Genomic DNA, 18409 nt, shown 5'->3' with positions numbered 1-18409 from the left:
CAGACGATGAATGATAGTACTCATTCAGTCTCAAATTATTGTCTAATAAATTTACAATATGTATATCACAATAATCAATAAAACTACATTTCATAGGTTGACAAGTGTTGTTACAATTTTACTATTACTCTTATAATGTAACCAAGCCCAACAATATATATATATATATATATATATATATATATAATGCCTGGAGGCAAAAAGCTAAGCAAACCGGAGAAAAGAGAACGAGAATGATTGGTGAGGAAATGAAGGAATGGTGAAGTCGGAGACGATTGATTTTCTGCATATGATTTACTGTACGATTATCAGATTTTACTCAGACGCTCTGTAATTTTGTATTCAAATACATCCGATTGTCCCCCCCTTTGTTCTCGTTCACGACACTTACTTACGCCTGTTACCACTTGTGGAGGGGCATAGGCCGCACACCAGCATTCTCTATCAAACTCTGTCCTAAGTAATCCTTTCCAGTTGCTGTTCATACTTTTCATATCTGCTTCTATTTCCCGACGTAATGTGTTCTTTGGCTTTCCGCTTCCCTTCACCATTCCAAGTTAGCGTTTGCTTCGGAATGCAGTCGGGTGATTTCCTGAATTTATGTCCTGTCCACTTCCAACGCCTTTTCCTAATTCCCTCCTCTCCCATAAAGCACTGTTGGTGATGGTATCTGACCAGCGAATGTTGAGTATTTTGCGTAGACAACTGTTTATAAATACTTGCACCATTTCGACGATGGTTGTAGTAGTTCCTCACGTTTCAGATCCGTACAGTAGGACTGTCTTGGCGTTCGTATTGAAGATTCTTACTTTGATATTGTTTGAGTTCCATATGTTCTTCAATTGTAGGAATGCGATCCTTGCTTTGCCAATCCTTGCCTTTACGTCTGCATCAGATCCTCCTTGTTCATCAATGATGCTCCCCAGGTACGTGGAAGACCCCACATCTCCCAGGGTTTCGTCATCAAATGTGATTTGGTTAGTATTCCCCGTGTTGTATTGAGGATTTTGCTTTTTCCTTTGTGTATTTTGAAGCCTATTGATGAAGAGGCTGCTGCTATATTTGTTTTCCTCGTCTGTATTAGTTCATGTGTATGGGATAGGAGGGCTAGGTTATCTGTGAAGTCCAAATCGTCTAATTGATTGTGAGATGTTCATTGTATGCCGTGCTTTCCCTCACATGTCGACGTCTTCATAATCCAGTCAGTCATCAGAAGAAAGAGGAAGGAGGAGAGTAGACAGCCTTGTGTGACTCCGGTCCTTACTGGAAATGCATCTGTCAGCTGTCCTCCATGCACGACTTTGCACTGTAGTCCGTCGTATGAGTTCCGGACGATGTTGACAATCTTCTCAGGAACTCTATAGTGTCGAAGAAGTTTCCATAATGTTCTCCGGTCCACACTGTCAAATGCCTAGTCATAGTCAATGATGTTGATGTATAGTGACAAGTTCCACTCAACTGGTCGTTCCACGATGATCCGTAGTGTCGCAATTTGGTCTGTGCACGACCGATCTTTACGGAGAAACTTAATAAATTTTAAAATGTCATTCATTTGTTTAAGAATTCAGAGTCCGTATGATAGTGGATTCTCTTCAAAAGAAAAAATTATTCAATAACTTTTTGAACTAGGCATGAACTTTTTAGTCTTTTGTAATTGGATTTTGAAAAATAGTGGTTCTTATATAATCTGTTTTTATGTTCCTAACAAATTGATTCAATGTTGATTGAATTAATTCAACCCCCCCCCCAAAAAAAACAACACCGTTAAAAACAATAAAATTTATTCACTTAATATGTATACACAATATTAAGTTAATGATTTCAGCAACAATATGAGATAAATAATATAAATGATATAATAATTATAAATTTCATTCATTTAAAAGTAAACGATCATCTAAAAAGTGAAGGGTTAATAAATAAATAATAACAAAATCAAAAAAAACTCATGAATAAATCACCATAAACAAAATAATAATAGAATAATATTTATTAAGTAAACATACAAAAGTGAATAATGTGTAAATAATAATAATAATAATAATAATTATTATTATTATTATTATTAGTAGTAGTAGTAGTAGTGGTAGTAGTAGGTCAGTTAATTCAATAAATGTTTTATCCACAATCATATAGAATCAGGATCTGTTAGTTGATACTGATAATGAGCATAAATACACAATGTTAATGTCAAATCAAAAAAAAAAAAATTAAAAAATATGTTTGTTTGTTTTTAAAAAAAGAAAAGGGATAAAAGTTAAGTAGTGATCACATTTTACGTGAAAAAATCAATTCTTCCACACGATATTCACCACTAACAAATTCGAATTTGAAACGTCTTAAATCTTTTCGTGTAATGATTCCACGAACCTAAAAATAAAGTAGAAATGAACGAATTGATTAAAAGTAAGTTTAATTCATTCATAAATAATAAATGTGACGGTTATACCTTAACAAAATAGGTGAGACTATAATTTATGGATGATCTTTCGGAAATGCTTTAGTAGTCTTGAGAATGTCCACCTACTAACTAGGACTAAATGAGGGTTATAAACCAATGTGAGGAATTGAAATTATGATTTGCAGTTGATCGTTAGGGTTAGGAATTAGATTTGAGGTTTTCAATATGAACTGACATCAGCTAAAATGCCAAAACGCTATTTAGCTAAGTGGATGAATGTATTTCGCACCAAAATCCAAGAGCTGCTATTTTATTTCCGATTGGTTCGTCCATAAATTATAGTCTCGTCGCAAAACTAGTAAGTGTAGAATGAAAATTATCTACATAGTAAACAACTTGTAGATAGAAATAAATACAAAAACAGTAGTTAGTTTATCAGAAAAACAAATACACTCATCAACTAGCAGTATACAATCGATAGACAGAGATCAAATCAAATATATATTTTCTCACCTACTAAGTGTAAAAAGGGTTTTCAAAATGAATTTAATCTTAAATTTAAGGTTATATACTTCGAATTTATATAAATCGTTAGTACAAATGGTCCTAGAACATGACTCCCAAAGTGAAGGTATAAGTCTTTACTTGGTTAGGCAGTTGCGTAAATAGAGTGATGGTTTTGAGGAACGAACCGTTGTTGCTAATATGACAGTGCGTTGACTATCAGGAAAACGGATTCATATGATTATTAACATGACGGAATGTATTCATAACAATTTTCTAGTTATGTAAAGATCCATATTATTGTTTAACTAAAATCAAAAAAGTTTTCATGATCACATAATTTAGAACTATAAACATATTTTGATAGCATTTTCTGAACAGTTGCTGCTAAAAAATGCATCGGATAGATTTGGACTTTTCTTGATAGTTTTATTTAGTAATTGTATGGAGTTGTTGTAAGCTGCAGCCTGGTACTTGTACGAAAGCTAGCGAGTAGATAAAACGGAAATCAGATTACCAAATTGTTTACTATTGATCTTAGTTTCACAAAGAACTATCAGTATGATTATATTCGAAACGAGAGAACTTAGTGTTTCGAAAAATTCGGTAACATAATTTAATATAGATTTCATTACTAACGATTCATTGACTAGAAAATCAACAGTCAGAACATTTTATGTAGTTAGTGTTGCATGGTTTTATCCCATACTATTGATTTTCTTCCACAGAATTTAGTCACTAAAACATGAGGTACTTTGAACTGATGGGATTTATGTTACGCTAGTTTCCTTTGTTTGATGTGACGAGATAGAAAGGTGACATTAGTACAATATTGGTGTATTAATTAGGTATGAACTTATTTCAACATAACAGATGTGAACTTTCGTTCAGTGTGATATTTGTATTCCCTATATTAATTCAAGTGAACTATATATACTGTGTTTTCCAGTAACTCTTTATTTTCCCCTATATTTTATATTATTGTGCTTCGGTCTAATGACGAAGTGATTTTGAAGAGGTAATAAATCTTCATTTTTACAAGTATTTCGTATTCTTCCTTGCTCCTTGAGAATTACAGCGGTTCCCGTTTCCATACATAAGCAGTAAGACCGCGGACACAACAGAGACGACATAGACAAAGCACTTTTTTATAATCTTGTTAGTCATTTGTCACAAAAAATAACTACTCAATAAAATCAAACACACACTCTTCATGACTCATGACCTCAACTATTAAAATTACAATAATATCCACAAAAAGCCCTTTCATAGAATTCATGACACTCTCAAAGTGTAATTATAGGTATGAATTCGACGTATACACAGAGCAAAAAAGCACATTAGTGATATACTTGATTTTGACTATCAACGACTGGTAGATGCCGGAGACCCAGTAAACGGAAAAGATGGTAAACACGAGTCATTGTCATAGTCTAAAATAAAAGAAGATAATGTTTCACGTGATAAAATTGTAGCAGAAATTAGAAAATCATTGAACAAGATAAATTCTATTTAATAAATATAACATTGAAAGACCAAGACATCCATCGTTTATCAAAGTGAATTACTCAACAGGTTTTGAAGTAGGAAAACGTAAGTCATACGGATACTTTATTATTCTGATTGTGAATTATGGTTGTCAAATATGAAGATGTCTACCAGAATAAAAGTAGCAATTTTGTTATAATGCCAAGTTATTATTAATTTTTTAAAATAGAAAGTAGGTAGTTTCTGTCGTATCCCGATGAAGAACAAATGAACGGTGACCGTTAGAAATTACTTATGGACTAATATTATATGTATATCCATATTCTTTTTATCATAAGCTTTTATTTGATCTATTGACTATTATTATACGACTCACTATTCTCAAGATATTCCCAATTTACTAGTAACAGTCTCTCACAATCACTGCAACTTTTTGGCCTGATCCTGTATAATTGTTATTTTTTATTTTATGGTACGGTGAGGTCTGGTTTGTTTGTATATAAACCCAGTGTGTCTTAAATATATGATTTCTATAACGGAGGCTGATAATGGTGTTCTGGACTAAACCGGCTAGGTTAGGGAGAAGCTACTATCTCGGTGGTTCAATAAGAACTCAAAATTGACTCTGAACTGATTGTACTGGTTTATACGTCATTAGTCTGGGGGCATAAGTTGATATCTCTAAGTGGCAGTCGTATCACGTGATATAATTAATCGGGAATAAAGACATAAGTTTCTGACAAAAATAAAGAATGGTACACAAAAACTCAAGAAAAGGTGGTAGCTTACATCTATTAAGTGCAAGTAAGTCAGTCTTAAAAAGTAAAATCCTAATAATTCAAAACAATCATCTTTAATCAAAAGATCCAATGCTCCGTTGAAATATAGGGACGAACATAATGCGGATTTGCTTATAAAGATTTGAAAACAGCATCTTAACTGTAAAATGACAAATTTAAAAATTACAACTATAATAATAACTTATTCTACAAATACCGCCATAACACTGACACAACTAAATGAAAATATTCTCACATTATGATCCAAAATCACATTCCTAATCATCAACTGATTACTCATCTCATCAACTCCCGATACCCATCACCGAAGTATTCTGAAGTTTACACACAAGTTACCTTAGAAACAATACAATTTATTATATATTAAACAAAGAGGAAATCCTTGTCAACTATCAAACTGTCTTTAAGCATAAAGACATACACACCACATGGGGATTACGTGAATAAATACGTAGGATTGAAAACTCATTGCTACATATAAAGTGAATTCGTCACTATCACAGTGGACTAACAAAAACTGAACAATTAATGAAATAATATTAGAAATTATACAGAGATGTTAATAATAATCATTCTGATTTACGTATTAGGGGGTTATAGTGAGGTGGATACTCACAAGAAACAGACAGCTATGACTATGAAAAATACAGTGCCCATTATTGAAAAAATACATGTTTTACCACGTATTAGGTTAGACTACATTTCATTTATCATAATTACTACTCAAAATTTAATTTCTATTCAGATATTGAAGGAAAAGACAAGTCGAAAACAGACAAAAAGTAACTGTAAGTAATTTTTTAATACTAGAAAATCATACATCAGATTTCTTATCAAAATAGCTTCATTCATCTGTACATTACAGTTAGTTTGCTTATTATGCACGATACAACTACTGTCTGATTTATTCGACAACTCTCAATGAATAATTATAAACCAGATACTAATTATATTATGCATTATTCATTACCTTCGACACTACAAATGGGACGAGTGAACGCTAAGGAATACCTTTTTCTTTTATGACTGATAATGATACAATAGGGATCCATTAGCATTTACAGAGTAATTTGGTGTAAAGTTAAGAAGCGACTTCTAATGTGCCAAAACTGACTTGTCGCGCAGTTTGAAATGTCCGAAATTTCGGTCTGAAAAATCTTTTTTTAGTTTACTTTAGTTAAACATGTTTCAAAGTTATTATCTAAAAATGACATTCTCCGAACATTACAGCTCCATGTTCCGTGTTCAAACATACGCCATTGTAAACAATGAGAAGAGGACGTAGATGAGGTCGTCAACCTTATACACATGTACGATCACAAATATAAAAGCTCAGAGAACGACAAGTTTCTTCTTAATGCACGCATAGAAGAAAAATATTCCAAATTATCGGAGAAATGATTCTTTCCTATGTTTGTTTGAAACTCGTCAACAAAATTTATCTACATGATTAAATGAAGAAAGCTTTATATCAAATATTTTTAGTGGCCCGCCGACCTGACTCCAATTTAAAGAACGAATGAATATGCTGTAGATATAAATCTCCCGTTTAACACCGTATATTACACTTGAACTAAACCTGTTTGTGAGACGGTAGTAATAAGAAGCCAACTAACGGTTAAATTGAACGAATTTATTTTAGGCACTCATTTACTCCAACAGACATTTAGAATGGAAAGCTGGAAAGCAAAGCGAAGAAGGCAAGTGTGCCAATATCATCTGATAAAGCGTGATGAAATATTTGTAGCCGAACAGAAGTAAGCTAAAGACATGATGAATAGGGTAGGCAATACACGAATACGCTCATATAAAAACAGTCAAGGTTAATAAGTAATTTGGTTGACAAGGTCAAAATGTGACTGAAGAACAAACAAATTGGTCTGTCCGGAGGCTAGAATAACCCATATGGGCTTGAAGTAGTACTAGAAGTTACATATTCTCGAACCTAAACCCACTGTTTATAATGCTCAAGGTTGACCAACTAGGCTTTTAGCCTACGGACAAAGTTCATTTTGTAGCGAGCTCTATTTGCAGTGATAAAATGAATACTGTTAATTAAAATTGTGATCTCACACAAACTAACAGAACATTGTTCATTTTTATAAAGAAACACAACACTCCATCATCTTACGAAAAAAACATGTGGGCAATGTTAATTAAAGTGTTTGCATGAAGATGAGATTTCACAATTACTTTTTTAGAAGAAAAAAGATTTACCTCTGGGACACTGTATGGCGCTTCACACATGTATGGCCTCAAGTCTAAGTAGGCGTCCATATCATCACATGACAAATTCGCTAAAACATCCTAGGAAAATGAAAAACAAAACACAAAAACCCGACATAGAACACTTGGATTCTGAACAAGCCTTACAGTTTGAAAATAATTTTAAAACGTGTGTATTATCATCGAAATTTTTGCATTTTTTATATTTCTTAATATTTAAACGGTCTAAGCTATTTAAATAATGTTAAAAGAGTTAAATATTTTGAATTCAGTAGTAAAACAATGGTTAGACGTTAAAGCTTTTACACACCGGTTCCAAACTTGTTCAATCAACTTCAGTTTAAACAGTCGAGTAGCATCAAAAATGATCAACCAAAATGTACATTTTAAAACCGAGTGTATATGAAATTCAAAGTTATTTACCTAGAAAATTCTATTTCAGCAAGGTTTTAGCTTAACGATAGTGACTTACATTTCATCTACTAGATTGGAAATTTAAGAAAACTTAATCTAATTGGATCTTTGCAGATAATGTAATGTTGTCAGTTCCTATAGAGAAAGTTAGAGGTTCATGAAACAATCATATACTACGCAGTACATCAAAAGCAATGGCTAATGACTTTGAGTAAGAATATTATTTTACTTATACAATTGTGACGTTCCCTTCATATTTCTATGCCAGCAAACAATAATGAATGAAAGTGAGCACAGTGGGAGGCATTCATGACAAATATTTTGTGCAGTAATGGTTGCGAGAGAGACCGGTTGTCGAACAGGTGCATAAGTGTGAAGGACTTGCTTAAAATTATATTCAGCAGGAACTACTTTAACATCAATTATTACCCTACTTTATAAATGGAACTTCTTAGTTTTTAAAAGTGAACTAGCATTTATTATTTCAAATAAAAGAAGGATAGATGCAAATATGGTCAATGACCTCAATAGATGTGCACGAAATTGTACTGATTCCCTGAAGTTTTGGAATACCTAATAAGAGATAAAAACTGTTTGATTCATACAAGGCAGGCTGAAGATTTTCAAACGAAAATTAAAACTGATCGATGTCATTTGTGATCTGAGAATCAGAAAATAACAGCTATCTAACATATCCTGAATTGTAGTAGTTTTTTCCTCAGATCTAGTGGAAAGCCACTGAGAAATATGCAGCATTGAACAGTCGTTTTATCATAGTCTAAGATTTACCAGTTGTGAGGAATCACAACACAAACGGCCAGTCTTAAAGCCTTTTTGTCCAACGATATCTATACACCAATGAATTTTGATCTGACGGTTTATATCTCCAAACATTGACACAGCCTAAAACAAAACATCTATCTAATGCATCTTGTTTTAAGATGATTCTCCAAAAAGAAGCTATCTTAAAATTAAACTGATTCCCAGTAACCAAATAAATTTAATTCCATAAAACGACAAGCAAACTATCATAAACTAAATCATTTAAAAGTATTAACACACTCTGAGACTCTGATCACATTCGATAAGCAAAATAGATAATCTTATTGAAAAGAATTTTTTTTAAAAAATATGTTGACTTACACCTAACTTCGGATAGGATGGATAAGCATCATCATAATCTTTATAGGTCAATGAATATACCATATTACCATCTTTAGATAAAAATACCTATATACACAAAAATTGTGAGTTGAAGAAAATCAGATGAATTTACAAAAAAAGGTGATATTTTGTATCCAGAAAAATATGGATTGAAAAATTTACCAAGTTATGAAACCGTAGCTTATATACTTAAATAATTATCTGAGTAATTTGATACGAAATTCAAAAACTTGCCTTAGTTTTGGTAGTTTGAGATATACCAGCCACATTGGTAAATAAAGTACCTGAAAGTCTACTGAATGAGTCCCTGAATGCACTGGTAGAGAAGAAAGTGAGAAAAGTCCGTTTTCCCTCTCCAAATACTTTCATATGGCCACAAGTATACAGCCACTCACAGGGAAATCCTACTCAGCGACTTCTTGTGACAATGGTGTTCTTTACGAAGTTGAGAGGAAGAAAAGCGAATGTCCGAAGCTTTAACCCAGTTGGTGGATATTTAGGATCCATCTAGAGGAGTTAGTTGGAAAACCTTGATTCCAAAACAATGGTGAACATGGGCTCCAGGATCCTGACTAATCAAATGGAATATCAACTTATTGTCAGTCACCGGATACCATGAGACTGCATCTCCTAACGTTGCTCTACTGTCTTGTGGATCAGACCTTTAGGTCAAAGGCATATATATACAGCATAAAAATGTCCTTGGGGAACGTCACAAAATAATGTATTCAAAGAGGCAACGGACCAATGACATTTAGGGTCGTTCCAAGTGGGAAATACAATCTGAAGGTAAAAATGGGCACTTTTGGCGAGAACACGAGAAATTCATATTTCCGAAATAAAATTACAAAAATAAGACGTTTACCAAGTGATTTACGGGAATCTAGTATCTCCACAAAAGAGTTGCATCAACACTTCTAATTTTTTCGTTTATTTAAACACACAACCATTGGTACAAGGAGGCCCCAAATATATATGCGCCAGACTTCGTCATTCGATTTGTTTACACATTTCGTTTTTAGATTCTCTGCATAGTCTTGTCATTAACACTTTTCCTTAATCTGAGAATGTGAACATGAGGTTTTCATCAGAACTTTATGATTCTATGTAATAGTAAATTTAGAAGCATTTATCTTTCGGTGACATTGTAAGGTAAAGTAAACGTGAACTTCTGGTTTATTAAAGACATTTTCCTATTTATCTGACTAAATTGTTACAAGCTTAAAAAGAAGAACGACAAACAATTAGCTTTCATGAATGAAACTTTTGATGGACAGAAAATAAGACACTTAAAAAAAGTTGGTATGAGTGGCTGTATCATATTGATTCGGGATTGTATTCCACTCCAACTTAAATCGACAGATCGAACGAACAAAAACAACAATAACAAAGGTAATTATGATAAGAGAAAAAGAAAATTACAACGAGAAAAGGTAACATACACGTTTTTGCAACAGTAGTGCTAAATGCTCTGAAGAAATCATTCCAACTAAAGTACCATATGAAAATCTTGATGAATCTGTAGAACCCACTACAACTGGAAATCCATGATGTAAATTATTTGCAATCCGTTCAACTAATTCACTAACACGCATGATAGGATATAAATACACAACTGGATTAGACATCAGGTCATAGGCTCTCTTAGTTACAGATAGAGAATGCGGTGTCCACGGAAGTAAAGCCATACTATTCAACCCAATATGTTCATCATAGATCCCCTGTAATAAATTGAAAGTCAACAAAAAACAACCCAAGTAAAACAAGAAAAAGTAATACTGAACTACTACTACAAATCGATCAATTTATAGAATAAAAAGAAACTTTACAACTCACTTCGCTTAAACAATCACCCATATATTTAGCAACAGTCAAAGTCATTAGCAATGGTAATCCAACAATTACGTTTCCTGTTGCCTCCATTAGAATAACTGTTAGACTTAATGTCATTCGAACAATACCACCTAATTGTGCAGCAGCGCCAATCAGTGCGAATTTACCGGGATCGGAGAAATGAATTGGATCAACAGTATGCATTAAATTACCTAAATTAATTGTAGAAATGAATAAAACGAACTACGTGTTTGTACAGTAAAATAATCAATAAAAACTAATTTAATCAGGTTGACAAGTCTGATTTGAATTTGACCTTTTATTTTTATACATAAATGTTCTTAACAAGTATATGTGTGATCAGATTGTTCGAAATGTATTGCGCTAATATATCACATAGTTCTGATGATCTTTGTCTTCTTATTACACTATCGAAATTTATCAAAGGGACTAACTGCTTTAAATCTCTTTTTTAGTTAAGCGCGGTTATATCATCGTTGAAGCGCTGTCACTCGATCTATAAATAGGGTTAAATCTGTTCTCGTGTTAATAGTATGTGCTCGGTCGTATTATCCAAGCGTAAAACAACAAACTGATCCCATGAGTTGTTCAAAATGCAATGGTTAAAGCGTTTTACTGACACAGCACATTCCCAAAAACGATAGTTTTAACTTAGTATATTAGAATCTTAGGAACAGCTATAATCATTAGCTTAAATCGATATGGTTTACAAAAGTAGACCATATATACGTACTATCTTACCCTATACTATGATATGTTAACTGTTTGCACTGTACTGTTCGTTTCGGAGTTTAAAATATACGTTACCTTGATTATTACTTCCTAGTACAAAGACTTTCTATATATCAAGGAGACGGTGGGATATGCTTTATAGGTGATGTACTAGTTGTATTAATTTCACATATAAAGTGGGAATTTATGAAATAACCACTAACCTATGATTCGGCCCCAGCCAGCACCAATCAACAAAGACGGTATGAATAGACCAGCAGGAACAGACAAACCATACGTAATACAAGCCAAGAAATAGTATACGAGCACAAATATGGTTAATACTGAAATACTGTATGTCATTGGAGGATCGTGAAGCAGAGTTCGGAGAGAACGTTCAGGTGTTGAAAATAATAGTGAGGAAATTGAATTAAACTCGTTGTCCGCACACATCATCTTTTTATACGGAGAATATAAAGGGGAAATTAATAAACCTCTTATATGACCAGTCAAGAACTTAATACGTCGAAAAATAGAATTCATTCCGTGTTGACAAGTTTATAATTTCAACTAGTAACAAATATGTTAGTAATCAGCATATTTTCTAGACTTTCAAATAAAAGCCAAGCGAAAGCATGTAACATTAAGATATGAAATTATTACTTATAACAAAATTGTTTATGGTAGTTTGATTTGAATTTGTCAGTGCACTGTGAACGCTTAAAAACTAAGCTGTAATATACTTAATCTAGCGTTTGGGTGTGAAATCAACTTCCATCTAAGAATTAGTTTGTTTCTGTCTTGAGTCGAGTAACATCAGCTTTGCTGCAAAATCGTTAGTGTAAACCCGGATGAAAAGACTTTCGTTGGTCATATAAATGACTTTGCTGACTCTAGATTCCTAACTTGTGTTCAAACCACAGTTAATACCGAGATAACCGTTTTTCACCCTCAGTTGGGATCATTTAGTTGGTAGTAGAATTAATCCTTGAATGAATCTTTGCTATGATTGGTTGGAACATTTTGAAAGATAGTAAGTGTTTATACCTCCTGCCACTTGTTTCTAATATAAATCAAACCCTCTAGTCTAACAGTATGAATATGAATAGTGATTTGGTCAACTAGTGTTACTTTTTCTCTAGTGTTTTGTGTAAACAAAAAGTACCATTGATACTTTGACAGATTGTTGTCCTTGGGCATAGGGATATGGAAAAAACTTTTGAACCACCAGATGGACTGCGTATGCTCAGTAATTCACAGAAATCCTGAATATGAGCATCTGATATGCAGCATATGTGGACAGAAGTGTTCCGTAGTTATAGCCAGGACAGTTTATCATCATCTGTAAAAGGCTAAATAAATTTAATATGGTAACTATCACCATTATAACAAATCCTGATCAAAGAGATACGGTTTTTTTTAATTACCTTGTACGATAGAGGCCTCAAGACAAATATACAACCTAAACTATTTTCATGAAATGGATTTTAAAATTAAGAATTAATCAGAATTAATTAACAATAACTACACCTGGTCATTATCATAGATCAGTGTCAGAGAAATAAACCTCGATACTCATAGAGTACCTAAAGTATCTTATATCTACCTCTCCTTGCATATTAAAGTGCTCAACTTCAAAGTAAAATCTCTAAAACCACTACAACTGGATAAAACACTGTCGTAACCAATATCAACCAATTTATAACGTAACCCAGTATTAACGTAAGTTTTCGTACCATCCACTTTGATTTGAATTCACAGACTTAAACAAATATTAAACGATTTCCACTTACCCACTCCATCGTAAATAGTGAAAAATATATTAGCGTTTAAAAATCAACTTTATATCAGTCGAACATTTTTAATAAAACAATAAATTAATGACTGAATCAACGGGAGAAAAACGTACCTTGAGAGGGAAAGAACTGCTAGTATATGCTAATGGACTACAATCACGAACAGCCCACATTATTGAAAAACATAAAGTGGTAGTTAACGAACTAACAAGAATGGCTTCTATAATCTTGTTATATTTTGTTGTAATGTTCCTGAAACAAAGAAAAAGGAATTATTCAGTCCCAAATGTTTCCAAACATGCTAACATGATATACACAAAAATGTAATGTCGGATCGAACAACTAATATAAAAAACCTTTATGACTACTTAACAATTTTACGTATTAACGGTTACTACAACCACGGATAGTATTTTGTCTAGAAATCTCAGTTATATTGAACAAATTAGAATTAAGTAACAAAGTCCTACCAGAAAAGGATCATCGGTCGTAACGTTAACCTTATAAATCATCCTCATACTTGAATAACTTTACGACAAGTGATGAAGTGCTTACAAATGTTTGCTTACTTTTGCCTATATCTTGTTAGGACTGAATTAGCTTTCACAAACAACGCTCCAGATAATCCACCAATTAGACCCATTAGTAAAAACATAAGAATTTCATAGGCATTGTAATCATTTAATGACTAGACCAAGAAGACACAAAAATAAAAACAGATAACATTAGTTATATGAAAAGAAAATACTACAGTATAAATGACATATGAATATGAACAATAATCCGAAGTCAATTTCTTAGCTAACTACATTAGCTTTGAACCTTTATAAACAATGAAAAATAACATGTGACAAATTGAATTCTAGATCCGAAATCCAATAGATAGAAGTTTTTTGGACGAGATGAAGTGATCAATAATAAACGATAAATCTATGCTATAATGAATAGCTTCTATTATGATGAGCGAAACGGGTATTTACTTTTAGAAATATCTCATTAAAAAAGATTTTCATGGAGTGCAATGATTATCAGAAGATTTAAAACTTAGAACTGGTTGGTAATTTTTCTAGGAAATAAGACAATGAATATAAGTGAAAACATAATATTTTGCTTGATACGATCAGAAAGTCAGGCGAACCGACAAATGATGATTGTCATGAGGTATATGTCATAAATAAATGTAATTATTAAATAAATCAAGGGATATAACTTACATCAAAGGTACCAAAGCTTACAAGACCACCAGGAGTAAATTTGAACACATGGGTACGAGTCAGCGATTTGAACAAAGCCAAAGTAAACATCGAGACCATTGATGCAAAGAGCTACAAGAACAAAGTTTTATTGGTACAATGATATTATGAACTTGTGACAGAATTCCCAATCTACCTACATAAACTAGTACGAAATATACATCCTAACACTCGGAGGGTGTACAAAAGAATCATAATACTCAACACCATTTAACGATTAATTGTTTTCTAGGTGATAGATTCAAGTCAGTGTCTTTATATGAGATGCTATATGTTTATGTAATACCAATGAACACATTCTTATAGACTAATACTTTTATTTTCGTAATATTAAGAGGAGTTATTACCTATTCCAACTTTACATAACGCATGAAATGTATCTCACCAATTATCATGTAAGATAGTTCTTATGGAAGCTTTGTCATTTGGAAATTCAGCTTGAAACGTGTTTATGGCAACTTAACCTGATAACTATTAATATTTTAAAGTTCACTTTGCCGAATAAACAATGGTCCGATTGTTGGCAATTTTAAATAGACAACATAATATCAGAATTCAACACATGTTGACCAACTTCAGTTTGTATCTTTTGTATACTGGGATGATTGACAATTGAAACTGATCAGATGGAAGTACCTCCAACTTCAAATGTATCCCGTAGCGAACATAGCGGGTGATGCAGAACCAGCATCCAGGTCCTTCTGCCCTAATTCTCTCCAAGTTGCTTATTACTTTAATTCACAAATTAACATGATATGGCTGAATTCACTATATCTTTTGCTTATATTTCACTAGCGCTTACGCCCGTTTATTAGACCTGTGTAGGATTATTCTTATTTCTGTTCAATATTATGTTTGAAGCTTGTTGGAATGAACTTCATTGGTCTCTTGTCCGGTTTGATATGTTAAGAGAACTGGGAGCACGAAAAATCAATTCGCAGTACGGTTATATAAGACATGAAATAACATCTCGTGAGCTTAGATCTTCAGTGTCATTAGTTAACATGAAGTCAGAGAAATCTTTGAAAGAGGGAGATAGGCGGATTTGAGCGACGAGGAAAACAGCTGTTGTTAAATCAGAGTGCTGGAGATTCATAGGCGACATTTAACTTTCCTAAAAAATATCCCTTCTAAGAAACTTGAAAACAAATGATACTGGACTAATGCTATCACAGGTCTGAGATTAAAGTACAGCAGTCTGAGTCAGGTATCACTCCACCTTATTAAAAAATGGTTATTTTCGGTATTACGGTACGAGATGATTAGTGACATTCTAAATTGGAAAAAACACTGAATAAAGATAATTGTAAGGACTTCAAACAAGATCTAAAGGTTTATTTTTGTACCAGTGATACTATCAGGTATGTATTCGTGAAAGTTAATAATGCGGTTTCAAAGGATGAACAAAAAACGTGCACGAATTTATATGTGATGAGTGTCGTGATGCGCACTGAATGAAACGTCCTAGCAGCTAATCAAATAACAAAGTGAACATAGAAAATGCTTACAAAATACTTTTGAATCCTCAGAAGACTGCAAAATGCTTGGGAACAAATCAGCGACAACATTATATTCGATAGCAAAATGGCATCAAATTGACTTTGATTCAACCAAAATTATTTGGTGGGGTTTGTTGAGAGAGAAACAAATACATGAAGCCCTACACATATAGGCAGACTCTAGCTTGAATAAGGTAGGTTGAAGTTAGCTTCATGACGGTAACAGTTGATCAATAAGTGAAAATATCTTTTCGACACTTGCTTTAATTAAAATTCCAGTAACGTGAATATTAAGGGGGAAACCTCCATTGTTTAACTACTTGTTTTATTTGGTTTTGTATCCGGTTACTTTATATTAACTTGACAACATAAACCCCGATTACTTTTGAATGAACACTGACAAGCTATTTAACTCAAATTTTGTTTGAGTTTTGTGATGAACAGAACATTGATATGACTACAGCAGTAACCAAAGGTTCTTTTGTTCATTTGGTTTTAATGATAATGAAATACAGTACTATGGGTCATCGCGAGGCAAATTTTGGACATATTTGTATCGAATGACTCACACTTTAGATACATACAAAACCAACACATAGACGTGACTGGACAAGTGTTAAATACAGAATCATTTTTGAATCTATCAACCTAAAATAATGAACTTTACTATTTCTCTGAAGAATGGTCTACGGTGTCACATGAAATGTTGGGACAATTCAAAATATAACCGCTGCGATTATTACAAACATGACAAGGTCCACTGTCTACTGACAATATCTAATGAAAACCAACTGATGAAAACAGCTTGACATAAATAAAAATTGGGGGTAGAAAACCTAATGGCAAAAACGAACAATAACTCACTATAGTCCATGTTAATCTTTGATAAACAAAACTGGCGCCTTCTTCAAGGGAAAATAACAGACCACCTACAGGTGCTCCAAAAGCAGCTGCAACCCCGGCAGCCGCGCCGGCACTGACAAAATCACGTTTTTCTTGGTCATTTCTAAAAATCTTCAAGCAGCCCAAGGAAAATTTAAAAAATCGCAAGCGCCCTTGTGATAATCCTGCAGCAATCACCGAGCCAATATGTATCATAGGTCCCTCTTTTCCAACAGCCAAACCCCCAGACACTGCCAAAATAACACCAACACCCTTTACGATCATAGTGAGGCATCGCATAACACGAGGAATATTAAGACCATTAAGATAACATTTAATTTGCGGGATTCCGCTTCCAGAAGCAACTGGCTACAAAAATACTTAGTCAGAAACTTGACATACAGCTAGAAAGACGACCAGCATAGCTGCTACACCTGTGAGGAAAGAATTGACAGCACACCACAAAAATCCCGGGACAGAAATCCAGAGAGAATGTGAATAATGAATGATAACTACGTTGGTTAAGGGAAGAAGACAGTTTGTTGGAGTGTCGTCTGTGCCTGTATGTCGATTATAAAAAGGATACGCCATGAAACAGATTTATACTTATACTTCGAGATGTTTTCAATAGCATAATCAATCACACAGGCAGAAAGTCCTGTAAACACGCCTATGAAGAATAGTACTGAATGTCTCAGCAAGGCTCCTCTAAAGATGCTGCCCTGTAAAGTGTGATTAACTATAATCTGTGTTACATAAGACACCCTTCGTGCCCCTTCGTCAGTGAATATTCTATTCTGAACAGGATCATAATCAAAACCCTAAAGCCGAATGTTTCGTGGAGTGAGACCTACCTCGATGCCCTGGTCAAGTAAGATTTCAGGATGTAAGTCGTCATTAGTGAAAGACAGAACGCCTGTAGAGCTGCGTCGTGATGTATAGTTTCTATGAAAGGCTTGAGTATCCTAGAGCCGAAAATGCTTCTTTTGCTATTCTAGGTCACATATAATACCTCCACATCGCTAGAAATGCCCAACCGAAAATTGTAAGACAAATTGTGGTTCGCATCAGTCATTTTTTGACTATTCGCACCAGGAGCGACATCACGCCTGGACATTGACAAGAATGCTAATCATAAGGAGCGCTTTCACCTGTCAAGGTTGTATGAAAGTACGAAATGCACTAGTCAGTTCAAACTCTAACTTCGAGTTACAAAGTAAAGCAGTTCCTCAAACTTTTATTGTATGAGAAACATTTGAATGTTCTTGTTGAATAAAACTTGCCGTGTTCCAAAGTAAACAAAGGGTTTCAAAAGTTTTAGTTACAATCTTTTGTGGATGTCAACATGCATCGATACAGCCAAAGAAATGTTGAATCTGTACATTACTACAAATTTCAAGGATTAATATCGATCGAA

General features: G+C 33.5%; 1 protein-coding gene across 2 annotated transcripts; it reads right to left on the bottom strand.

Annotated features, from left to right (window-relative positions):
• Positions 1-1811: 1811 nt before the first annotated feature.
• Positions 1812-17583, bottom strand: Smp_058360.1 (putative chloride channel protein; the record flags this gene model as incomplete). 2 transcript variants are annotated; one of them, XM_018789351.1, is made up of 12 exons in its annotated part: positions 1812-2370; positions 4258-4338; positions 7411-7500; positions 8977-9063; positions 10440-10718; positions 10834-11042; positions 11787-12018; positions 13472-13610; positions 13928-14046; positions 14573-14683; positions 16975-17361; positions 17395-17583. In XM_018789351.1, 12 exons carry the CDS (start codon positions 17581-17583, stop codon positions 2269-2271), a joined length of 2025 nt encoding a protein of 674 aa, XP_018654804.1. In that variant the 3' UTR covers positions 1812-2268. The 2 variants fall into 2 exon arrangements, with proteins under 2 accessions (XP_018654804.1, XP_018654803.1); XM_018789352.1 differs by lacking the exons at positions 1812-2370; positions 4258-4338; positions 7411-7500; positions 8977-9063 and having other exon boundaries at positions 10152-10718.
• Between the last annotated feature and the right edge of the window lie 826 nt (positions 17584-18409).

The sequence above is a fragment of the Schistosoma mansoni genome, chromosome W, assembly GCF_000237925.1.
Source record: "Schistosoma mansoni strain Puerto Rico chromosome W, complete genome".
Classification (NCBI taxonomy): domain Eukaryota; kingdom Metazoa; phylum Platyhelminthes; class Trematoda; order Strigeidida; family Schistosomatidae; genus Schistosoma; species Schistosoma mansoni.
This window is presented reverse-complemented; position numbering and strand designations above follow the sequence as displayed.